This window comes from Papaver somniferum, chromosome 7, assembly GCF_003573695.1.
Source record: "Papaver somniferum cultivar HN1 chromosome 7, ASM357369v1, whole genome shotgun sequence".
Lineage (NCBI taxonomy): Eukaryota > Viridiplantae > Streptophyta > Magnoliopsida > Ranunculales > Papaveraceae > Papaver > Papaver somniferum.
This window is the reverse complement of record NC_039364.1, coordinates 19,803,377-19,829,778: the sequence shown is the minus strand read 5'-3', so window position 1 is coordinate 19,829,778 and position 26,402 is coordinate 19,803,377. Positions and strand designations below refer to the sequence as shown.

The 26,402-nt window shown below is 35.2% G+C and overlaps 1 protein-coding gene and 5 non-coding genes across 23 annotated transcripts; 1 reads left to right on the top strand and 5 right to left on the bottom strand.

Annotated features, from left to right (window-relative positions):
* Positions 1-8,463: 8,463 nt before the first annotated feature.
* On the bottom strand, positions 8,464-8,539 carry LOC113300839. Its single transcript, XR_003335950.1, has one exon. It is a non-coding gene; the product is annotated as a small nucleolar RNA Z155 (small nucleolar RNA).
* Positions 8,540-8,613: 74 nt separating this feature from the next.
* Positions 8,614-8,699, bottom strand: LOC113300896. The gene has a single exon (XR_003336000.1). It is a non-coding gene; the product is annotated as a small nucleolar RNA snoR8a (small nucleolar RNA).
* A 92-nt stretch (positions 8,700-8,791) lies between these two features.
* On the bottom strand, positions 8,792-8,928 carry LOC113300893. Its single transcript, XR_003335997.1, has one exon. It is a non-coding gene; the product is annotated as a small nucleolar RNA snoR74 (small nucleolar RNA).
* A 45-nt stretch (positions 8,929-8,973) lies between these two features.
* Positions 8,974-9,126, bottom strand: LOC113300900. The gene has a single exon (XR_003336004.1). It is a non-coding gene; the product is annotated as a small nucleolar RNA snoR2/U65 (small nucleolar RNA).
* A 65-nt stretch (positions 9,127-9,191) lies between these two features.
* On the bottom strand, positions 9,192-9,287 carry LOC113300864. Its single transcript, XR_003335972.1, has one exon. It is a non-coding gene; the product is annotated as a small nucleolar RNA snoR31/Z110/Z27 (small nucleolar RNA).
* A 6,548-nt stretch (positions 9,288-15,835) lies between these two features.
* On the top strand, positions 15,836-24,365 carry LOC113296620. Of its 18 annotated transcripts, none has more exons than XR_003333075.1 (12): positions 15,984-16,560; positions 16,639-16,712; positions 17,230-17,411; positions 17,674-17,782; positions 17,881-17,985; positions 18,072-18,153; positions 18,241-18,459; positions 18,545-18,648; positions 18,741-20,992; positions 21,437-21,599; positions 22,470-22,578; positions 23,990-24,365. XR_003333075.1 is itself a non-coding variant. In XM_026544924.1 (6 exons), the coding sequence occupies exons 3-6, from the start codon at positions 17,776-17,778 to the stop codon at positions 18,368-18,370; spliced, it is 348 nt and encodes a 115-aa protein (XP_026400709.1). In that variant the 5' UTR covers positions 16,569-16,712; positions 17,230-17,411; positions 17,674-17,775; the 3' UTR covers positions 18,371-18,593. The 18 variants fall into 18 exon arrangements, 1 of the variants encoding a protein (XP_026400709.1); XR_003333073.1 differs by having other exon boundaries at positions 18,730-20,992; XR_003333072.1 differs by adding an exon at positions 15,836-15,936 and having other exon boundaries at positions 16,523-16,560; positions 18,241-20,992.
* The last annotated feature ends 2,037 nt before the right edge of the window (positions 24,366-26,402 follow it).

Genomic DNA, 26,402 nt, shown 5'->3' with positions numbered 1-26,402 from the left:
AAGTCATTCCTCTTCAGCTAGTTTCTCGGCAAAGAAACTCAGTTCCACGACAGCTATATACCGTGCTCAACTCGTACGTGTTTGAGTACCTCTAACCATCTCCTGTATTTCTTACGCACCCAACGCACCCAACAGACCCCCTCCATGTTTATCACCATCTTCACTGCCATCAAGTACCGTTCTCGGCATATAACATACCCATGACCCGACTCAACTCTCTCTCTGTCTCCGACCATGAGCTTCCTCTTCTTTTCTGTTGCGTTCCTCCCCGTCTCTAATAACAGCAACATCACCAGCAAACTCCCAACACCATCATTCAACATTAGCAGCTCCATTAATGGCAGTAGACTCGAGCTCTACCTTCCATATCTTTTATACAGCAGAACCAACTCTATATTCCTCGACTCTGATCATCATCTCGACTCCACCAGCTCCATCTTCATTCTCAGCGTAGTCACGGCATCGACTCCACGTCGTACCCATCTTAATCATCACGATCACCATCGACTGCCAAGGCTCATTCCATCACCGTAAAAACTCCATTCTTCCCTGTTATAATCATCACGATCAATTCCAACCAACCAACTCTATCCGCTATAACTCATCGAGTCCCCTTGGTTAATCAACGACAAACACACAACTAAACTTCATGAACTGCGTCGTGACCGAAAGAAGATAATGGTGCGGTGCCCTTAGCTGAAAGTGCTAGTGTCTTTAACAATATTTGAATCAGTAGCAGCCCCTTAGTAATTGACTTGACTGCCTTTAGAAATTCCTTTGAAACAGGACACCCCTTAACAGGATGATTGCCCCTTAACGTACTGTGGGGTGCCAATATCACTTGTCCTAGAAAATGACCATTCTGCCCTTTTAGTCTTCTCGTCCTCTACAAAATGAAATGTAGAAATCTTGCACTTGAACGAGTCCCACTTGGTCTTTGGACCTTCTTCACTTGTAGCTAGCTTCTTTTATCACACAATTAAGTGCCAATTCACCTCTTTTGGACGATTCGCCTAATGAAAGACAAATACAAGAAAACAAGCGTAATATGCGATAATTTGCAAGAAAGCCAACAAATGCTAGCATGGAATTGACACTAAATATATGTAAAATACGCACTTATCAAATTCCCCCACACTTGGCTTTTGCTAGTCCTCGAGCAAACTACCTAAAGTACAACAACTCCATTTCGCCGAGGATACGGTTGCACTTAGCATGTGCAACAAGCCTTTAAATCCCTAGATGTCCCTAGGGGACGAGTTATAGTCTCGTGAGGGATTACGAGAGATATACCCACAAAACCTACTCCAACTTCAAAGCATTCCAGCGTCCCAAGCATCCAAAGAGCTATGAGGACATAGAGTTTCTGCATGCTAGTAGTAAGAAATTAGAAATGCCAAAGAACATATTCATTCTTAAATCTTGAGTGAGAAATAACCACACCATAATGAGAGAATGCGTGTTTGAGAGCGGTCAATAAGCATTTCGCCTCGACTTCTGCCTCACTTAAAAGGATTTTTATGATAATTGCACTCAATAAGACATCTTTTTTATGGGTCTCACATGTGTGTAGGTAGGAATGAAGAGACAAATCCTGCACACATTGAATGGTGGGAAGGAAACCTTCCGAAATATTTCTGGAGACCCCACTTAATTGTGGGAAATAAAAGACTTTTTCTGATGATCTCTAAGAAAGGAAATCAACCATATGCAAGGATGGGAGTACTTACCACCTTCACATCTGATGGGCAGTGAAGAAAGCACCCTCTCACAGCATCCAATAGAAACATCTTCCTTCCTTCGGCTCGGCTTCTTCATCTTCTTGGTCTTCGTTTTCGGTCTTCAACTGTTGTTGATAAACTCTTGATCTTCATAAAACTTTGACAATTTGTAACTCTTTTCCTCTATTTCTTGTTGCTTGGAACTTCTTTATATATTTTTCTTCCACGTGACCTTATTGAATAAATAACAACATAAATGCAAATCTTTTTGTATTTTCTCTTTCTTTTCTTTTTTTTTCTTTCTTTATCTTTTTCTGTTTTTTTTTTTACTTTTTTAAACAAAAAGATTGCAACTACAAATATAATAACGGAATTAAAATAACATGGCCATGAAAGAAGTACTTTAGCACTTTGATCTTCACAACTTGTATTGTCTCGTATCATAAACTTCAATAACTCTCATCTTTTGATTTTCTTCGCTCTTGTAAATAAATCTTCAATTTTGATATAGAATTCTGCCCCTTGTGTAAAGTCTTCAACATGTATATAAAAATATGCTCATGTATATGTTGCTTTACTTGAATATAATTTTTTGCTCTTCCTTGTATTGTTGCTTGTAAACCTCAAACGTTTTCAACTTTTCCTTGTAGATTTTGATGTCGCTCCACTTGTTGATGATGATGTTGTTTCTATGGATTTGTTGTTGGCGAGAGATAGAATGGCGCTAACTGCAAATCAAACTACAAGAAGGTTGCTTTCATCTATAGACGTCACCCTCATGATTGACAAAATTAGCACTCAAGAGATCAAAGAGTAGTGCTTCTATTGGTGGGAGGTTGGATAGCTCACCATTCTACCTGGAATTAACGTACGGTGACACACACTCAAAAGAAAGCTCTTTAGTCATATACAAAAAAAAAATCTGGTCTGGTGCCTCAGTTGATATGAAAATATGTAGTCTCCACTAATGATTGATCAGCGGCTCTAATAATGCATTTCTCCCTGCTCCTAATTTGCATCACCGGCATGATTAAATCCATTATTTAACACTCCAATTCGTAAGAAATATGAACATAGTTCCCTAACACTTCCAAGTTTAGTTATGTCGGTCATAATTCTCTATGTAAACATACCTAGAAGGATGCTAGTGACTCTAAAATCTCTACAAGTTGAAGGTTGAAAAATCGACTCAAAAAGGCTAAAAACTGTATATGCAAAATATCCAAACACTCCCCCACACTTAAACTTTACATTGTCCTCAATGTAATTGACTCATCCTAAGTAAAGTCAAGGTGGGAAATCCTAATATGATATGCAAAAGAAGAAAACTAAAAACAAAAGGATAGAAAATAAAAAACCTATGGGTTGCCTCCCATTCAGCGCTTAGTTTAACGTCCTCATCCTGTCCTTCTCGTTATCGGCCATACACCAACAATCTGAAAATCTGGTAGTCCATCCAGAAAGTAATCTGCAATTCTAATAACAGCTTCACAAAAACTTCAGCATAAGATAGAAATATTAAAGATGCTATTTTATTGAAGTTTCCCCCACACTCAGTCCTTTCTACACTCGAAAGTGGATAGAGAACATAAAACATGGGTACTTCAAAAGGTTCCTCTTGGTGAACCTGCAAACTATAAGAATCAAACACATCAAGTGGTGGATACTTAGAAGAAAAATAATCCATTAAAACTTTAGAAGCACATAACTCCAATCCTAAGTGAGGTATTTTCCTTAAAGTCGGGTTAACAACTCTTTGAGAAGCTACTTCAATTATATGGAAATGATCAATATATATAAAATTATGTATAGGATTAGACAAACCTTGTTCGAGATCCTCATCTTTTGTCTCTAGTGAATTATTTACCTCAAGTATATCATGGTCCTCTATCGAAATCTTAATTTCTGCTTCAACCGAAATCTTAGCATCATTATATTCCAAGACAAGCTCAATTGGGTCTTCCACGACTTATAAATTTGGTTTCATTCTCAATCTCAGTCTTTTCAACAACCTCGTTATCGGAATCAGAATCTTCTCCCAAAAAGTCTAGTTCGTAGGTGCAAATCCTAAAATCTTCACTTGTGTACGTTACACCATTGATAACAACATTTATGTCATATCCATTCTCCTCCTTTTGAATAGGCGAGTGATCGTTATTATGATCCGGAGTAGGAATATTCGTATCATTGTTGCAAGGACTTTCGAGAGGTGGTTCATCTGCATCAGAATCACTGTCATCCATAGGAATTTCAGAATTGGTTTGGTTTTGAGGCTGAACTTCTTCTTCATTCCTTGTCTCCTTGAGTTGAGAAATTTGTATTTTTAAGTTGTCCACATTCCTTTGAATTTCCTGAAGTTGCTCGTATTGTTCATCTTCAATTGTATGGAGCCCTTGTTGATGTTGTGCCATCACTTGGAATTGGTCAAGAAATTCATCGAAACCAAAACCTTCACTCACCACACTGTTTCCAAACCAAGTCTCCCCTTTTTGAATAGGTGAATGATCATAACAACGATCAGGAGTTTGGTTAGATATATTGAAGTAAGATTCGGTTGGCATATTGTTCTCCGTGCTTAGTTGCTCATTGAGTGACTCCAGTGTGGACATAATGGTCTTTATATAATGCATAATCTGATCAAACTTCTGCTCAAGTTCAGGAGATAAACTATTAGAAGTGTAACTATCCTCCCGTCTTTGTGATTGTTCACATGCATACCCGTCATAAGGTTGTTGACATGTATGAGAATATCCATAAGGTTCCGTGGGATACTGATCATAACCAAAAGATTGGTTTTGATTATACCCATAGGATGGTTGGTAGTTTTCATATGAATGAGATTGAACACCATATTGATTACCACTATTGTGTGTGTAATCTTGTGCTCCATACATGTTATTTACGTAAGGAAACATGACGACTCACAAGAAAAGATAAAATCAAACAAAAAACAAGCTAAAAAAATAACAAATCAATTAGCAACCGCTCCCCGGCAGCGGCGCCAAAATTTTTGATGCATGTCGTAAGTGCAACAAATTAATTAAGATTTTCCCCACTAATTAACTGGTAATATAAAGGTAGTAAGGGTCGTTCCCACAGAGAGCTGTGTAATTGAAAGGTTATTTGATCAGAAAAATAAAGTAAATAACAAATGGGGGATTGGTTTTAAGATAAATAAAAATATAATAAGAAAACAAAGATGATTAAGGAATCATTCACCGCCACTGAACATAAAATACTCGTTTATTCCTTGTTAATTTTCTATTATCACCAACCGTAGAATAGCAATAAGCTCTGTTATCCCCGGAATTCCTGTTGTCACTGGATACAGAGGCGCTCGACTACCAGATTTTATCCATCTGAGCCACCATGAATAAGCTCTCAAGGTGTAACCGATCGAATGCATTACGTTTTGTGAATTAGGTTGATCCTAGCATCAGACGCATAAGCTCGGTCTGCTTACTAATGTCATCTCTATACACAATTGCTTAACAGAATCCCTCTGTCAACTTTTGTGATGTACTACTTGTGTATGAAATTGAGTGACTATTACACGTATCACCAATCCCAATACTAGTAGAAGAATTATCATTAGGTTAATTCAAATGACCAGTTGAATAAACCAGTAATAATTTTAGACAATAAAAACAATAGAGATAATCGACAAGAAAAATCAACTTAAAATAAACTTATAAACAGAATCAGAATTTCATTATGAAAAATCAGGACTTTGAAATCATCCCTAATGAGTAAATTTAGCTACACTTGTTACAAAAGAGAGGAAGAAACTCTCGGTTTCCCCCTAATGGGGTAAACCCTAAAATATTGGAGCCGGGAAAAACAATTCAGTTACCCGCTTGATTTTTTTACGCAAGTATACGTTTTCTGAAGAAAAATATATATGTGTGTTTCCTTAATTACATTTTCTTTGACGGGAAGCACTGCATATGCTTTGCATTATTTAGAGATGGAAATCTATTTTATATTAATATCATGATTTTTTTAATGTCTCTATATCACATATCGATGCCTATATAATGACTAATGACATTTCCTTGATTACTTCTTTGATGGGAAGCACTTTGTATGCTTTGGACTATTTAGGGTTGACAATCTGTTTTATATTAATACCGTGTTATTTTTAGTGTCTTTAATGTCAGATATCAGCACAACTACATAATATGTGTAATTCAACTACAAGAACTACAAGAAGTTGGAGCCTAGAAAAACAGTTGAGTTAGCCGCTTTATTTTTATCCCAAGTATATGATTTCTGAAGAAAAATATATATGTATGTTTCCTTAATTACATTTTCTTTGACGAGAAGCACTTCATATGCTTTGCCTTATTTATAGTTCACAATGTATTTTATATTAATATCACGATTTTTTAGTGTCTCTAACTTCAGATATCGATGCCTATATAATGGCTAATGAGTGTGATTTTTCATTTAACTATAAGAAGTTGGAGCCTGGAAGAGCAGTTGAGTTGGTCCCTTAATTCTTAACACAAATATATGATTTTCGAAGAAAGATATATCAATGCATTTGCTTGGTAACATTTTCTTTGACGGGAAGCAATTCATATGTTGTGCACCGTTTAGAGTTTTCAATCTATTTTATATTAATATCGTGTTTTTTTAGTGTCTCCAATATCAGATATTGATACAACTGTATAGAAAGTATGATGTTTCAGTTAACTATCAATGGTACTGATACACGTAATATAATGAACTACTGATTGATTTCAAAGGTCGGTATAATTTTTCAAAAATATTTTATTTAAGAGGATTTCTTAATCTCCAACCCTTTAAACAACATGTATTGGTGAATAATTTGGTTTTGATTGTTAATCTACTAAATGATTGCTTCAAAAAAAAATTGATAATTGGTGTTTTCATGGTACACTGCAGTTGTTAATTGAGATCGCTTCTTGGACGGGTACGGGGGTTCGCCCAACTGAGAATCGATTCTATCGTATCCGGATCAAAGCACGGGTTAAATACTAAAAAAAACTTAATTATGCATTTATAGCTTAAAATATTTTAGTTTATTTGTAAAATTGATTATTATTTTACTATGTTGCATGAAATTAATTTTCAAAACCATGTTAGATCTTCACATCATAATAGTATTATATATTTGATTATTATAAAGTTTTAACTATTAGTTATCAATCTATTGGATAGTAATTCTATAAGCTTATTAGAACTCTTATTAAGACGGGTGCGGCCTCAATGAACATGAACCGACGATGTAAGAAATTCCAGTAGTCCCGGTACGTAGCACGGGTTTCAAGCTAGTGAAAAAGAAACACCAAATTATTATCAATGTAGATGTTCATCGCTTCCGCGTTTATGCTCTCCTCTCTCTTGCTCGATCCTTAACAATAACCACAACGGGTACCCGTCCAATACAATACGCGTTAATCATAAAATAGGTTCCATCCATTAGATGCGCGTGCAAACGACTGGCCATGTATTTTAGATTTGGCCTGAATATAGAAATTTCTAAGTTATTAGTGGTGTATTTATAAGAAATGACAAAGATTGTACTAGTTTGCATTGACGGCGTTAGCTTGCACTCCTAGTTCTTCCTACGAGTGCGTGCGTGGCAACACATACACAAACAAAAATTGACGGCATTAGCTAATGGTAGGCCGCCGGCTTTGTTTAGGGTGAAGCAGTCAATATAGCTGCTAGGATTATCCTGCAGGTTAAAACATGGGCGCAAGAAAAAGTAGATAATGATCACTAATGACTCACTCAGTTTCCGCGGAGTTGGAAGTTTGGCACAGTCCATTGGTGTGGATAACTCAGTTTCAGCGGAGTTTTGAGGAGCTATTCATGCGTTCAGAATAGCTCGGTCAAAGGGTATGTCACGCGTATGGTTTGAATGCGACTCGATACATGTAATCAAAGCATTGTCTGATTATTCTTTGGTGCCATGGAGACTAGCAACGCATTGGGATAACTGTGAAGTTTTTATCCACAATTCAGTTTAAATATTCCCACATATATAGAGAGGGAAATGCAGTAACTGATCTCTTAGCCAAATGGGAAGCTTCTACAGGGTCTCAATGGTGGCCTGAGCCGCCAAATTTTATTTGCTCTGTTCTAGGAATTGATAGGTGAGGCCTGCCAGTTTATCGCTTTGGATAGTTTGTATCATGTTTTTTCGCGTCTTCGTTTTATTTTGTTATCCCTTTTTCTCGTCTTTTGAGATATTGGCTTAGTCCCCTTTATTCTTTTTTTTTTTTTGCCTTTCTCAATAAATCGCTCCTCGTGAGTTTTGTCACAAAAAAAAAAAAAAGAAGTTCACCCAATAAATCGCTCCTTCTTTAGACGTACAGAACTATAATGTATCATGGGTTACTGTTAATAAAAGGGTTTAAAGAAGTTCACCCAATAACCATGACTCTTCCCCGACATGAACGAGAGACGAGTTCACAAACGGCAAAAAAATCCCGACAAAAAATCCCTGCTTTTTAATCAGTGAATTATAGTATAATCTATGTTACAAGCCTACAATCAGTCCTAATGGACTTTCCTATGACAACTTGACAAATTGGCCAATTAGCAATGCATTAGTTCTACTTGACATGGCTCTCTTTGCCGTATCTAATTCCATTCGCTCTGATATTGTGCATACCAAAAACATATCTAATTCCATTGGTAGTTGAATCCTGAGAGTTTTCATCTATCCACAAAATTAACTACACAGTTTCATTTTATTGTCTTCAGCCGTTGATCAGATAATTGTAGTCTGATTTGTGGAATCGACATATTATGATTCCGATTAAATTCTCATCACCTCAACGGCATATATTTCAGTCCTACAAAATGGTTGCACAGTCAAGAATTCTTTTTCCTTCCCAAAAGGCAGAAAGGATAAGAAAGACCATATTCTATGGGTAGATAAAGAGTCTATCATGCAATTTAGACTTCTGTACGAGGAATTTTTATAATCATCGCAACCCCCTAATCAACTGGTTGATAATGCAACTAAAGTAAGAGCCGAATCAATTCTCTGTAGGGTAAATTGACTTGGAAATACACTGATTGAGGTTCTGTGATGTATCATCGTTTACTGAACTTTCTGTTAATAAAATGATTTAAAGAAGTTCACCCAATAACCATGACTCACTTATATTTCCCTGACATCAACGAGAGACGTGTTTACAAAACGGCAACAAATCCCTGCTTTTTATTCGTCAGGTTCACCTATGTTAGATCTAAGCTCTAAAAAATGATAATATGTAATCGCACAAAACGGCACTGTAAATGAAGGGATTATACTCAGTAAACAGTTTCCTATCAAGATGCGAAACAATGGAATTTTTATAGGTCCAATCATAGCATTGATGGTCATTGCCAACTTATGACTGCCATCAACGTGGCTCGGACCAAGCTTAAACAAAATTTCTGGATTTGCTGTTCATAGCCGCTAATTCATAAACCAAATGAAAATTTAACATCATCAGAAATCAAGGTTAATCTCATACACAGTTTTTACACTGTGTCAGAAGGTGTCCTAAGATAATAACTGAGAATTCATCATTTGATGTTTAAAATTTTCTTCTGAACAATTCCTAATTGAGATTAAAGAAAAACAGAAATTAGGGCTCAGAAAGAACGTAGCGATAAGAGATAATATTAATTTGGGATCATATTTCAAATCACCCACTCCGTTCTCATCATTGACCTCTAAAATAACAATACACAACAAAAATTAAAAGAAAAAACCAGAATCTACAGACTATGAACTGATTTTTGGGAGGCGGTGAAGAAGAAGTGGCGACGAAAAGTGAATGTGAGAGATGGCAATAATCGTAGTGTGGAATTTATAGTCTTGTGTTTGGCAAACCCTAAAGTAGGTTATCTATCTCAGCCGTAGGATCACTCCATGATCTCACCGACACTAGGTCGTCAAAGTAGATACAACTTGACCAATCAGTCTTGGCGACGGTAATAAACTCATTGCTCTTCTCTGGCGGGACAATGTTGCATTGTGGGAGTTCACCTCAGTACACCAACTTGGACCTCTTACGCATTTATGGACCTGGTGCATATCCCCCGAAAAATGGTTTCTGCAGAAAAGTGTTACCATAGCTACTAAGGCTTTTTTTATAAAGTAACCACCTTTTTGAACTATATTTAAGAATCTGGCAGTTTTTTTGAATTTTTATATGATCCGGCGATTTTAGGTGGTTAAGTGTCTACATGGCAGTTAACCTGCTAGGTAAAAGACAACATAACATTCATCTATTTTGATGTTTTCCAGCGGAATATTGTCTACATCATCAACAAACTTAATTTTATTTGTAGCTTTGACCCAATGTCCAACATCAAATACATCATCATCAAGGTCAATGGCTTTGGGAATTGGTACATCTTCAGTTTGTTGTACCAAATCTGTGAAACTAAGCTTTCTTCATACATCTTCTGCTGACTCTATAATATTATCCACTTTATTTAGCCTTCGAGATCTTCTAGGTGTACTGTTCTTACTAACTGTCTTCTTTGGTGTAGTCTTTGGAGTCCAAAACTCTGTACTCTTTATCCCCATCCACAAACATATACGCCGATCATCATTCACATAAGAATCCTCCAAAAAGTCATCAAAATCATCATTAGTTAGCAATGGTTGTGCCATACATGCATCCTTAAACCAATATAAACAATACTTCTCCTTAGAAAAATCCAAACACAATCTAGAATACACCATATACTCAACCTTCCTCAAATCTGTTTCATTTATATGACACTCAGGAAATATCAAAGTCTCATTCCTTGACTCCACATACACGTTAATATTCCTCAATTTGAATAGACTGCAACACAAATAAAAAAAGGGCAAAAATCAGATAATTAGAACTAATTAGAACACATACACACCAAATCCCCCACTGCACATATGAATTTCAATTACAGTAAATTACTACACTTTTTTGTCCATATCTGCCGCTATAACATTATGGAACCTTCATCTAGTTGAAATAAACAACTACAACATGAAGAAAATGTCTACATTTAAACAAGTCTGAAAATTACAGCAAGGAAACCGCCACATGAATATGAGAAACCACATAATGTCCATATAAAATGGTCCAAATCAAAAAGTATTCTGCCATACAGGGCATAAACTGGTTTCCATTTTCACATAAATCATATATCATAGGGCCCTATATCATATAAATGAAACTTCTACTACTTAATCAATACTTGCGCTATTAAATTTGGGCAATTTCACCCTGTAAAAATACCACATGTAAGAAGAACTTCATTAATACCATGTGACAACATCTTGAAAGTATTAATATGTAAGAAGAACTTCATCAGGGATATAGCAGCAGACTATTTTAAATTTAACCTCCTTAACTACAGTATATTTAGACTTAAACATGATTAAATAAATACTTGGTGTTGAACAAGCATAATACCTAAACATCTTTAGAAATTCAATTAGCCCAAATAAACCCCCCACTGAATCTAAACAACTCAAATTAACTCTAATTAAGCAATAATTCATACAAACAAACACTCAATCACAAAATTTATAACCTAATTAACCAATAAATGAACTCATGCATTTCGAATAAACCCTAATTACAAAAGGGGAAAAACAAAAACCCTAGAAATAGAAATCAATCGATCAATCATTGATTTTCATCATATATTAAGTTACGGGTTACATTAATCTCACCTTGATTCAGATTTTTTGAATCCCAATTTGTACCTCATCTTCACTCTATCAAAATCGTCTCTGGAACCCTAGATATCCAGAAACCCTAGTCTTCCCAATACGATCTGGTTCTTCACTAACATCTACGTCTTCAACTGCTACTGCTTCTTCCCTAATAATAATTCCTAACCCTAGTTTCAATAGAAGGAGAATGGAGAGAACGATGGAGAGAAGAAGGGAAGAAAGAGAATGAGAAAAAGAGAAAATGAAAATTATCTGCAGTTCACGCGTCTTTGAACTGGATAAGGGGAATGAAGGTAATTATGCGCACCGAGTTAGACTTATTCAACACCGACGACCGATCTGGTGGGTCCAGGCGTGACATCTAACGGAATGGCCAGTTTATAGAAGAAATTAGAATTTTGGCTGTTTTATTAATTATATGGTTTGAAGCTGGTTAGTTTGTTAAATTGCCCTAGCTACTATCACCGGTTCTTAATGCAAAATTAGAGATCTTAATGTCCTGATGCACTCTTATGGAAAATATGGTGGCTCTGCAGATATTGATATTATATGTAATGAGTTCAAAAGTATGATAAGAGAAAAAGACATTTTGGATTTGGGCTATGGTGGTCCTTCCTTCACATGGTCTAACAATGCTACACAAATATCTCTAATATTTGAGAGACTTGATAGAGCTCTATGGAATACATAATGGATGATTCTTTTCCCTGATGTAGCAGTTCTACATCTCCCCATAATTGAGAGTGACCATGCTCCCATCATTCATATTACAATGAGGAAACCGCCAAAAAGGGAACCCAGCTACAAATTTGAGTTTTTCTGGACTGATCATCCGAATTTTAAAGATGTTCTGAAGACAAGCCGGGATAACTTTATAGGAGAGACAACTACAAAATCACAAGATGCGGGGGAGAAACTAAAGAAGTGGAGCAGGAAAACTTTGGTGATACAAGGAGAGATATAGAAAATGAAAAACAAAAACTTATTGACTTGTAAGTTACAACTCACTTGACTGATATAAAAGAGGAGGAGAAAGCAATCTGCAACAACATCGCCTGTCTTGAAAAAGATATAGGATATTTTGGCAACAAAGAAATAAATCCAAATGGGTGTCTTCCATTGACAAGAACACTCGGGTATTTCACGTATTCGTTATTCATAGAAGAAGCACGAATAAAATATTTGCTCTGAAAATCATGAAGGTGAATATGGATATTTGATCATGAGAATATCAAAAAACTCTCATTTTTGTGTTTCAATCCATGTTTACTAAAGATGAGAATGTATTTCCTAATTCTTTTATTTTGTATTTTACTAATAAGTTATCTCAAGATGATTGCAGACATTTAAGTTCAATACCACGTGTCGAAGAAGTATTTGATGTAATCAAAAAGATTGAGTCTTTAAAACCACATGGACCACATCAGTATCCTGTTTTGTTTTACAAATAAATATTGGGAGATTATAGGGCTAAAAGTTGTGCAGCTGATTCAATATTTTTTCAGATTCTCCTCTTTACCCCGAGGTCTAAATCGCACTTGTTTAGCCCTAATACCGAAGAAAACAAATGTTAGTTCTGCAATGGATTATAGCCCAATTGCTTTATGCAATGTATTATATAAAATTGTCACTAACATCATAACCAATAGACTGACTTATTTTTTAGACAGTCTCATTGAGAAAAATCGATATGCTTTTGTACCAGGCAAACTGATTATTGACAATATAGTTGTTGCAAAATAAATTTTCCATTTTATACATACCTCAAACAATGATCAAAGAGATTTTACTCTTAATCTTGATATGAGTAAGGCATATGATAAGATAGAGTGGGATTTTCTTAGTTAAGCTTTATTAAACATTGACATAACTGACAGAGCTCATACTCTCATAATGAACTGTATAAAGACTCCATCTTTCACTGTACTACTAAATGATCATCATGAAGACTTATTTATGAGTGAAATAGGGATCAGACAAGGATGATCTCTATCACCGTATCTGTTTATTATATATTCTTATACTTTGAGTGTAATTATAAACATAATAGAGACCGAAGACATTTACAATGGCTACAAAGTTAATAGATGGGCTCCTAGTATTTATCACATCATGTTTGTAGATGATACCATGCTTTTTGGCAACACAGATACTAGCACAATTAACTCCATTTTCACTATTCTGCAAGAGTAGTACAAGGTCTCAGGCTAACTGGTAAACTATATAAAATCTTTAACATATTTCAGCAATAATGTTGCATCTTATGAAGATGAAATTGTGTCAACTCTAGGAGTCAACATAACAGGAAAAGAACAGAAATATATGGGGTGAAGATTCTATAACGAGGTTTAAGAGTCTCTCACTTCAATTTTCTTATTAAAAAATTTGACTAAAAACTTTCAAGGTGGAAAATAAAGTTATTGTCTCGTGCTGGAATGACAATTCTTATATAATTAATTTTAGCTCTTATCCATGTATATTACATGGCCACAACTCTTATCCCTAGTATAGTCCTAAACAAAATCACTCAAATCATCAGAGACTTCTAGTGGGGACACAATAGATATAAAAGGAAAATGCATCTTCTCAAGTGGGAGTGGTTTAATTTTCCAAATGAAAAGGTTTAGGTCTCAGATCTCTCAGTGATCTCAAGTGGGAGTGGCAAAGTTGACATAACAAGATCAAGAAAATTTGTGGGCAAAAATGATGCATGTAAAGTATTTAAGAGAGAAGTCTTTTTGGGATGTAAAGAAGACCATAAATTGCTCTACTACTTGGTATGCAATGCTGGATAGCAAAAACTACTTGAAGAAAGGGTGCCTGTGGCTAGTTGGGAATGGAAAAAACGTTAATATTTTCTCTAACCCTTAAATTAAAGATAACTCTATCTTAGTACCAGCTAGAATCTCTGATACTCATCCAGAAATCACTATAGTCAACCAGCTTATTTATACTGACAAATGGTATTGGAAGATAAATCTCATTCAAGATCTCGTGGATCCATGTACTGCCAGTCGGATACATGAATACTGATAAATTATCTAGCCCCATAGAAGATAATTTGGAGACTCACTCCCCACTGAGACTTTACTTCCAAATCTTTTCGAAAACTACTTCAAGACAATCAAGGTGAATCATCCAGACATGGTGAATCCACTTTCACAAGGAAGAGGTTTTGGAAGAACAATATAAACTGCACCAAAAATAAAGACTTTAATCTGGAGAACACAATGGCATTGCTGTATCGCAAAATATTGGAAGGTTCATAGATAGAGTCTCAATAGACTGCTGCATGTGTAACAATGCAGTAAAAACGATAAACCATCTTCTATTTCAATGTGAACTAGCTCAACCAATATGGTTCACTTTTCCCTTTGGTTTAAGACTTCAAGATAACAACTCTTATGCAAACTTGGATACTGAAGAAAAAAGTTACTACTCCATTTCTCTTAGTATGACCATCGATTTGTAGGGAAGTATGAAAGATAAGAAATGAGAAAGTGTTTGAAAATAAGCAGAATAATGTCCATGGTGCACTCCAAATTGCATTATTTTGGTATTACAATCTCTTTACTACAAATGAAACTGAGGCTGATGAAAACTCTATTCAAGCATCTAATAAAGCAGATCAAAGCTGAAAGGCACCTGATATGCCTTACATAAAAATCAATGTAAATGCGACATGGAAAAATGGTACTTATGCGTGTGCAGCTGTCGCCGAGGATCATAACAATGTTTGTCGAGGAGCTGGTACTCGTATTGGTAGGTCTAATACATCTATTTTCGCAGAAGCCGATGGTTTTCATTTGGCAGATGAACTAGAATTTTGGTTGAACCTCAAAGATATAATCTTCGAAAGAGATTGCAAAGTAGTTGTAAGATGTCTTACATGAGCAACGGTGAGACCACTCTGGAGACTATTGAAGATAAAAGATGATATTAAAGAGATCGTAACCAATTTCAAAAATAGTGAATTCAGATTTGTACCATAAATGGTTGATTTTGCAGCTCACTCTCTAGAGCGATTACTTGTTTATTTGTTTTTTGTTTCTTAGCTTTCAATACCAAAAAAAAAAGGGTTAATAAACGATTAACTTCTAGTTATGAACCAGTACTCCACACCATATTCGGTTTTAAAATTACACAACAAGAAACAAAGAAGTCATAAATGAAAAAATGTTACGGTGAAACTTTTTTAATATAATACTCGATAATATAATAGTCTCGATAAAATAATGAAAATTTCCAGTCCCCTTTAACATTAATAAGTCCCAAATCATCATTGTTATAAAAAGGTATGAGGTTTGTCTCCATGATAGTTAGGACTATCAGACGGACGTTATTGAATGTGGGCCATTATCCGGCGGTCGGAAGCTCTGGATGATGGAGTTTTTCACTGGACGGCTAGGAAATTTCGAGTAATATGAAGTTGGTCGACGCGGGTGAATAGGGGTGGGAGCCGGTTCAGGCTGTACGATCACGATTCAACAAAGTTCAAACATAATACAGGTTTCTAAAAACTCTATCTGCCCCCTATTTCTTTTCCCTAAAAACACTTCAACCAGATTTATGTAATTTCTGTTTGATTCCTCGATCTCATTAGTTTCATGGGGTTCGGTTGTTATCATTTTCACATACAAGTCCTTCTCAGAAGATAATCTAGAGAAAACATTGTTCCTTTCGAACCTTTAGTTTTTCAATTTCTTATATGACATCTACAGTTTTTGATTTATTGTTATTTTGAATTATAGAGTTCCTCTTATGGGTTTTAATAAGATTCATAATATATTTGATTTTTAGGGCATTGGGTTTAGCCGTTTAGGAAAAATTAGTGTTTTCTCCAAATTGGGTTTTTCTGGGTTTAGCCAATTCTAGGGTTTTTTTACTCTTCCGTGAGATGATGTCACTCCTCCACCATCTGCAACTGTAACGGCAACATCAACCCCTCTTCCATTTAATTCCTGCCGAAGTAACTCCGTTCATATTTTTTTAATACATGTTAGAAATTTATGCTTTTCAGGAATTTTGGGTTGTTTTTTCAATATTTAGTTGAATCTAAAAGTTTATAAGAGATATTCTTTGTTTGTAATAGCAGGAAATGGCAATTCAATGATGCAAGGGGATTCAATCGTGGTATTCAGTGCATCTGTTTAGATATACGAATAGAAGCTGTCATCTGCAATTCTTATATGTTGGCGTTCTATTTGGCAGGTATCAGAAGCCTTTATCAAAGGAACCAGAATTTCCAGGACAAATCTTATATGGTCCACAAATGCATGAATAAGGTACATTGCACTGCTTCCAAGTATGGAATGCTTAGAACAAATTTTATAGACATGGAAATATGGAATCAAAATAGAGTGGATCTGATTTCTAATGTTGATATTTGGGTTTTGATTTTAGATCATTCTTTTGATAGTATTGGTGGTGAACATAGAGGTTATATAAAACATGGTGGTCGTGGTGGGGTTTATAGTGTCATGGAGGTGGTGTTGTGGTTGTATATAACACTTATTAGGTAGAAGTGATGAGGGCTGCTGCATTGGTGGGTGGATATAGGCGGTTGAGGTGACAATGGTTTTAGTGGCGGGTGTACATGTGAAACTGTTAGTAAAATTATTTTATGAATTTTTATAACAACTACAAAAATTATAAGCTGTAAATGGAACTGCAGAGTCTTAAACGTGAACCCGAGTTGGAATGTTTATTTTAAAGGTTAATTGATGTTCTATTACTTGCAACTGAAGATATATTGTGTTTCTGTGGTTCGTTGTGTTGCTAATTTTATTTATGTTGTTGCAGTTGCCAGTACCTTTCAAGAATTTAACCACAATGTTTAGTTCTCAATGGATAATTTCTGAAGCACGGGGAGTATTTTGGATTCAGAGAGTAGCAAAAATCGTGGTCATTTTCTGTACGGCACACTAAGTTGAATGAGAATTCAATCAAATGGCTGGGTTTTAGAAGACGCTCTTAGTGGCGAGGTAGGGGATGTTGGAAAATCTCTATTAATGGTTACTTTTGTCGTTATTCTAGGCTCACCACCTTAGTTGTCAAAATAGTCATGTTAGTGGTCTCATTATTAGACTGAGCTAATCGGTGTTTACTAATGCAATTTCCACCTAGACAATTTAGCAAAGTGGACGGCACCACATTTTATTTAAAGTACGGATTGCGTTGCCTCTCAGTTACTTACTTATGTAATTAAGATAAAATGTGCGTGCCTGACAGAATTATTTCGTGCAGATGCTTTAGGAAAATTAGAATCCGTCTCAGATGTTACCATGGTATTGTTTGATACCCAGGATAGGACTAGCGAAGTGCCAAAGAGGGAAATAGCAATCCAAGATGCAAAGTAAGTCGGTATTTTGGGATGAAGGTACTAGATAATCACGTTGTTTATATATATCAGCTGCTTTTGCTTTTTGCTGAGGTTAATGGATCGACATGAAGGTAACTTTGTGGGAAGAATGGTGCATATCAGTAGTGGGGGAGATGAAGATGGAAATGTGCCAGTAATTGTTATAATAACTGCAACGTTCGTAAGCGAGTTTCTAGGTTAGTGATCTGATCCCATTCCACCATAACAAAACATAAAGAGATGTTTAGTGATCTGCTCAACTGACAACTGAATTTAATTGTAGGTACACTTGGATTGGCCACAAACACTGCGTTCAAGGTATTGGTCAATCTGGCCATATCTGAGGTCAATGAATTCAGAAAAATGTAAGTATGCATCATCTGAAGTGGACTGTGTAATATTAATAACTGCACACTGCAAATGGACAATTAATATATTTAGGCTTGCTCCAGAAAGAAAATGAGATTTCAAAAGATCGACCTGGCCCTGCAAGATGATCCATCCGAGATTGTAAAGACTATACAGGAAACGACTGATATGCTGCAGTACGATGATAACAAATTTATCCATGCAGTAGGATAAATATTCACCTGTGAAGCGATATACTTGGGCTTAGTTGGGTAGAGAGTGGTTCTCATGCAAGAAATGCACTAGAAAAGTTGTATATGAAGGTGATGAGCCCTTCTGCAGCAAGTGCAACAGAGATTTTAAAGAAGAAGTGCCGTGGTAAATTTAAATTTGCAAATTTTGACGCAGGAGTAATTCACTGAGATATATTTGTTTTGATGCGAAAGACGACGGAAAAGTTGATGAGGTGCACCGCTGATGAGCATGTAAGGTACATGGAACACTGTTGCAAGGTATGGGGTATTGGTATGAATCGTATGTTTGGATGGATACATATTGTACTGTGGGGTCATGCTCACCAAGTTGTTATATAGTCTAATTGCAGGTCAACAAAGCGGAACAGGAAGAAAGTTGGTTTAAAAAGATCAAAGATAGTACTTTTGTTTTTCAAATTGGTGATTAGAGAGTACAATTTAACCAACCAATCTAAGAACTTTATGGTATTAAGGTTTTCTCTTCTAATTAGATTAAAATGTAATAATTGCTAAATACAATCTTCGAAACACGTAGGATAGATTTGAGGAGCCCGGTTTGCATCCAAGCTTTTGTTTAAGGCATGGATTGTTGATGAACTAACTCTTTCTTTGAGATCTCATGTATGAGCTCCAATAATAGTGATAGATCACCAGGATTTTTTATTTTGTTATTTTTGAACTTATTCTATTTTGCAGGTTTTAGACTTTGACTAGCCTTATTAGGTAGTTCTAATAAATCATAGTATCTATGCTTATTACCAGTAATTGACGAGGCTTAACTGAATGGACCTGGACATGTAATTAGGAGCCATATAGTTCACATTGGTCGGTTAATCAGTGCTGATCTCAGATATTAATCCTTCCCTCCTTTTAATAATTTTAAACTCGATGGCTATCTTTATATCTAGCAGTTCAAACCACATTATGCATGTTAGTCGGCGTAGAAAAGAACTTCGCTTAGTATGATGCGGCTGTGTCCTATATTTTTTTCTCTTTTTTTTTTATTATAATGTTTGATTTGGTTCACTGAGGCCTCTCTCTGTTGCATATTCTGGTAAATTACTGATTGTATTTCACTGTAATTAGGATATTTAGTTTCAGTGTCACTGTTTTACAATTTAGGTCCACTGGGTGCAATATGATAAATGCTTAGGAATTTGTTGACCATGTGTGTTATGGAACCTTTCATGTGCAACGTCTAATGATGGAATGAAAAATCATTTGGGGTTCAATGTACACAAAGGTGAGCATCAGCTTGAAGGTTGAAAGGTTAATGTGCTTCCGCATAAATTGCAATTGACAATTCTGTTTTTGTTGTTTAATTCGATGAGTATCTTTTTGCAAGTACCAATTGGGTGATTATTGATATACCAATTTGTTTCGTTTAACTTTATACAGGCGGTCTCTCAAACCATGGGATCTGAGACCACTGATAGATGATAAGAGTCACATTGAGCTTTAGATTTATTTATCTAATAGCCAGTACGGTTCAACCTCTGGCATATTCTTTAAAGTTCCTCAATACTCGGTGTATTTAGTCATTACTGATTTACTATATTGTTCATAGCTCAGTTTGTGCGTCTTTTTTTCTGTCTTGATAGTCACGTGAGTCATTACTTATGTTCCTTTTAGGTAGCGACTCCTTGATTACCTCATGACGCGTCAAAATTTCCATATTCTTGGCTTGGATATAATGTTGTCTCTAGATATCCCCATCACGCACATGATTGACCGCCGGAAATTCAAAATTCTTTGGTAGGTTCGTGTTGTAATTTCAGAGTAACATATTTAGAAAGTAATATGTAGCACCGAGATAGCTTCGGTTGGTTTCTCCATATTATTTTGCAGTGAATTCGCTGAGCTTGGCACACTTGCAGAGATCGGCTGTGTTCGCCAGTACACTCTCTCACTGCTACCATTAGTTTCACAGACTCCTAGAAATTAAAAATATAGTTCTGATCACTTTTTTTGTTCTAGATAAAGCGTATTGAACACCTTTAAAAGGACAAGAATCTGCAGTTGGTGTGCAACTAACCTTGAAGTACGTAGAAGGATCGCGTTTTTACAAACTCTCGGTTCATAAGGATGCCACGTTTTCCATTAGTTTTTATAATGCTATCATTGAGGTGATATTTGTGTTACTGTTTGGACAAAACTAACTTGAGTCATGTTTCTGTCGTCACAATTTGTACTTAATTAGTTAGTCAATTTTTTTTACCTGCTAATTCTCTGTTGTTCGTCTTTTATGATATCCATTAGGGTAACATGTGAAGTAAGTATCAGGGAAAAGGAAAGTTTCTCAAAGTTGTTGATGCTTCATCTCCTAATACGGGGGATCAGTTATAATTATAAGTACCCATATCTTCTCACTATGTTATTGATTTATGTTCCAGAAGTTACACCATTATTTTTGCTCATCAGTGGAGCACTTCGGCTTTAACTTTCTCTTTCTTTTTGTACTCCTGTTTGCTTCGTATTTGGACCTATTGGGAAGTGCAGGTTGGTCTCTGCTTCATCTTCATAATTGTTGTAGTTGCAGAGGGGTTCCTTGAGGGTGGGTTTATTTGGGGACATTTCCTTTATGTGTCCTGAGTTCATGCAGGTACTGTTTTCTTTTTTATCTGTCAACACTGGATGGTATTTGCTGATTTTGTTTTTATTTAAAGAAATGCAGTCTTTTTTGGGGGTTTGGCTACATCCAGCATTTCGTATGTCAGATCTATTATGCTCATCATTCTATAGTTGGCGAACCAATTTAGTTTAGTAAAATGAGCAAAACTATGACATTATGAGGCAAAATAAACCATCAATTTGTGCACCAACATAGTTGAGTGAAATGAGCAAAACTACTTTGGTTTTGGAGAAGTAATATGGTGGGGCCTCATAGATAAATGGTTCCTTCTGAAAGAATGTCAAGTTACAACTTTACTTAATCTGTATTGCTCATGTTTTTATGTTTCAAACATCCATGTTAGTTGTTGCCTTCTTGGCTTCTTCCTATCCTACATTATTACTATTTTGACATATCTCTCACTTCTTTCTATAGTTTTGGGAAGGTGATCATGAATACACAGACGTCGTCATTCACTGAAATACTGGAGTATCTGAACGTTCCATCATTGATATTGACTTCTGCAACCACTTAGAAATAGCTATAGCAGTTAAGTCTTATGACAGCTACCTTTGTTAGATTTGACTACCGCAGTCAGGTAAGTTATTGAATGCTTCTTTTGTTTGTTGTTTGAAATTCAGATATAGAAAACTTTGTGTTTCGCTTTTTCTTCTTACAGTTCATGTTTATGGTTGTAGAGCTGCTAAATTAGGTGATAACCTAAAATTTTTGGTGGTTTATTTAGAAGAAAGTTTGTGATTGCATTCAAAATTGTGTGTTTGATTTTGCTGGACTGGGAACTGTTGTGATTCATTTTAGAGATGTTGATGATATGGAATATACATCTTACTTCGGGCGATTTTAAAACCAGGTTCTATCTACGGGCTTTACCTAAGCAATCAAATAAAGTGTCCAATAACATGACAAAAAAAGAGATTAATAGAAAAAAGTGTTAGTTAAGTACAACTCACAGTTTATCAATAAGAACACCAATGACTAGCATAATAGAGAAAAGTAACTCCTTATCTAGCATTGAAAAACTTATGATAAGTAATTTAAGCTTTATGGTTGGTTTTGGACAAATTATCAGGATATGGCAATTTGGGCCTTTTAACTGTTCAGAATTGTGCCTTTATATGAGCATCGAGTACCAATACTTATATTAGAGGCTAAAATATACTTACTTCGTAGAGCCCAACGTAGATGAGTCTTCTTAGCCTTTTCTTGCTGCTCAAGCTTTTACATCTGGGTGCAGAACTTTAGGTTGCTGAATTTGTTTTTCTTTTACTGGGAGGGGTTCATTGTGCATTAATGTGCGCGTTCAATGGTCGAATATGTATGTGTGGATGCATAGCATAATGTGTGGGGGCATATGCTTATGAACATAGGTTTAGCATGTATTAGTGTTTCTGTTCCTAATGTGTTCATTTCACGATACTGTCACATATTTTATGATTGTGTATTGCAGCTTCCTCCCTGCTCATTTGCAGTACTTCCATGTACATTGTTGAGCCTACGTGACAACAAAAGTGATTAAAGACAAGTCTGACTTTATTCAATCCTAAGTTTTTTCATCGGTAAGCTTAGCTCAGTAAACTCTGCAAGTCTTAACACATATTGTTCAATTGTTAAGCTTCCATTTTGTTTCCCACTTAATTGGTGATGCCCACAACAGAGAAATATTATTAGCACACCTTAGGGGATGTTTTGGGTGCTCAAATATACATGGTCTAGGTAGTTCATTGATATGGATGTCTACTGTGAATGGTGATCATGCTACAACTATTTTCAAAAAAGAAAATTAATGGAACTATTAAACAACACATGTGTATATTTGCAACTCCTTTACTTGCTGTCTTAGCTCAAATGGCAGAGCGCATGGTTTTCACCGATGTGGTTGTGGGTTCGACTCCCTTAGATGGCATAGTTCATTTAGTAAGCCAAAACCTTTTATTCTTTAGATCCCAATACATAATACGAAATTCAGTAAGCCAAAACCTTTCATGCTTAAGATCCCAATACATAGTGAGAACATAGGTGTAAATGTAGAAAACTTTTCGTCTGTTTACATTTTTTTTGTATCAAAATCAAACAAATACCAATGAAGTGATTAAGTTTTTTTTTGAACATAAGTCAGAACTTTAATGGGTTAATGTCATTTTGAAGTACGAACCCCTAAGTTGGACAAAAATTGATCAAGCACAAAACATGGACAAAAAGTACCAAAAATCAATAAACCCAAATATTTTTCGCTAGTACTTAATAAAGGAAATAGGTTCACTCAAATATATTTTTCTTAAAAAAGAGTTCCACTCAGATTTCTGAGTTCCATCTTGCGTACTTTCCCATATATGATGTTTTGTTGTCCCCTTATGATGAGTTAGGTTGGAAACCATCTCATATGCAAGAAATAAACCAACTTATTCTTATTTGGAGTCTCAAGATTATTCTTACATGGAGTCTCAAGATCAAGCCTCCATCAATATTTCTCACTGCAACTTAATGAAGGAAATAGGTTCGCTCACATGTCGAGTGTCATCTCGCATACTTACCGTTATATGATGTTTTGTAGTTTCATTATGGTGGGTTAGGTGGGGAACCAGAGATGAATCAATAAGATGCAGAAAATTTTACCATATCACGATTACCGAACATGAGTTATTTTATAGTTTTTTTTTTTCAATGCCTAAGTGAGTATTCTGCTTAACAATAAAACCAAAAATTCTATTTTAATCTATGATTTTCGGGATTGATTTTTTTCAAGAATTCTGGTAATACATTGAATTAACTGAGAAATACCACCCATATAATATCTCATGCATAACCAATAGATGTTACAAACGGAGAATTCTGTACGTTCGTATAAAATATAAACGGTGAACCTGAGTTGGAATTTTTATTTTAACAGTCAATTGATAATCTATTACTTGCAATTGAAGATATATTATATGGTTCGTTGTGTTGCTCATTTTATTTCTGTTGTTGCAGTTGCCATTACCTTTCAAATGTAGGTGTTGGCTATGGAAGCAGACGAGGTCAATGCTTTGTTTCAAATCCTAATCCATTGATCTCCCTAGGTATAGTTTGAGATATATAAAGATTCGATGGCAGTTACATGTTTTAGTTATCACCTAGGTATGATTCTGATGACTATTGCAAATCCCACCCAGTTGGTCAGAAATTAGAGAGAAACTTCTACGCTATCTATATTGTGTTGAGGGTTTTGATTTAATATTTGTTCTCTCGGGTTGAGAGGAGATCATTCGATGAAATAAATCTAGGAATGAAATGTATCTGGTAAAGGTTTTACATAAATTGAATTTCAAAGAGGTTAATTACTTCATGTACATTTATCTAATATTTGAGTGCTTCAAAGAAAAAAATCTCATATTTTTTTCATCGTAGAAAAACTACAAACAGCCAAACAAGTTGAAATATCTGTTGGTGCTAAATTTTTCGATGAGCAAATTAACTCAGTTCTCTTTCTAATTTGGGTTTGTTTTGTTGTGTGGATTGTAGCAAGCTATTAAGGTTGTCAATTGCACAAGTTTTGACTATGATTTCTCAGAAACAAAAATCTTCTTTAAGGATTCTTATAACGGCGAGATTTCTACCTTGATCAGTTAACTTTTACTTGCAGATTGGACATAAAGTGGTTTGATTAGTTGTTGTAAGATGCATAGGTTTAACTTCATTGGTAGTCTGAATTGATAATTCCATTTCGTTTATTATAATACATTATATAAAGCTCACCAGACATTTCAGTATTATACTTCTGGAAGTTTATCCCCGGTCATCTTCATATTAGCATGTGGAAGTCTAGATTTATTCTTAGCATTCTATTTCTACCATAATCTAAGATATCAAAAGGATTTGGAAAGTTGTTTGTTTTACTTCAACGAATTAATCCATTGTAATGTCTGAGGTTCAGTTTCCGTCATTTAACAGTCTCCCTTCAACGTTGCAGCCGAATAAACAGCTGTAAGAGCATCAGACAGTTAAGAAACTTTAAAATCATTCATTTGTGAGTTTTTCAATATGGTGTTCTTTGCAATATCTAAACATCAAATTATGGGTAGTGGTTGACTAGATAAGACACTGCGGACTGCATCTTCATCGTATTTGAATTTCATATCTTGGAGAATCATGTCTTTAAAAATTTTAATTTTATTTCTTAGATATAGAAACTCTCATTTTTGTAGTACCATGTTTGTCCAATCGAGTCAAACTAACTTGGTTAAGCATTAGTCAAGGCATGAAAAATGATTTTCATTGACAACCAAAAATATATTGCACTTTGATTGTTGTTGAACATCTTGATTGTCAGTTTACTTGACCGTAGTCACTTTTTTTTTTAATTAGTCCTATGTACCGAGTATTTACCTAGGAGTGAATAAACTAGAATTTAAAATTAAGTAAGCATATGAAATATGTTAAATTAAGAACTCTTATATTGGATAACGATAAACATGTAACCAAATACCAAAAACCATAGGTTGAAAATGTAACAAGTAATAACATGTTGAATCTTCTTTTCCAAATTAAATAGGCTTATTGTGGACTAAACTATTATTGAAAATGTAAATGTGAACTTAGCATTATTCATAATTTAATTAATAAAACTTATATTGAATAACCATGGAGAAAATAAAATATACAATGATGAAAGATTGAGCCAAGGACATAGGCAGTGTGATGCCTAGAGACATAAGAAAATGCAATCATTGCTTGAAAACAAGATAATTAAATTCTGTAAAGGATCAAGAGCTCTGTCAGTGATGCTGGAAAAGAACAAGAACGCATTAGACAACAAAGGAAAGAACAATCAATTCTTGAGGCATTCTTATAGGTCCTTAATCAAGAGACAAAATATTCTGATAGCGAAGACAAATTAGAGAACTTCTTGGAGTATCAACATCAACAAGATTTTGATCAGATTAAGAGCAACGAGAAGTATAATCGCAACATTGGCATCTTATTATAACATGACAACAAGATACTCGAGGCTTATTTGAAGAATGAAGATCACATTGAATATGAGGAAGATAATCGCGATTTAGAAATCAAAGAAATTTGAAAAGAACATGATTACATTTTTAGGAGGTCGGGTCAAGATAATGGTGTTTAAACAACGAGCATGCATCGGTCTTTTTCTACAAGGTGGGTTCGAACAAAAAAATTACAAATGCATGATCCATGAAAATATGGATAAGTTAAAATCAAAAAAGAAACACAGGCTACAATGATTCAAAACAATGTCTAGAAAGGATATACAGTTCCCGGTGCGGAAAAATTTGGAATCGAAACAAGAATAATGAAATGCCCAAAGAGAGAAGTTTGGAGTTCATGGACGGGTCAAAAACATATTCATTCACTTTTTGGAGTAGCTTTTAATGGATCT

Bases quoted from the DNA above. Each gene is read 5' to 3' on its own strand.
- LOC113296620 (XM_026544924.1), top strand. From the start codon at position 17,776: ATGCAAAGTAAGTCGGTATTTTGGGATGAAG. The intron at 17,807-17,880 runs GTACTAGATAAT...ATCGACATGAAG, and splicing joins GTCGGTATTTTGGGATGAAG to GTAACTTTGTGGGAAGAATG. The intron at 17,986-18,071 runs GTTAGTGATCTG...ATTTAATTGTAG, and splicing joins GTTCGTAAGCGAGTTTCTAG to GTACACTTGGATTGGCCACA.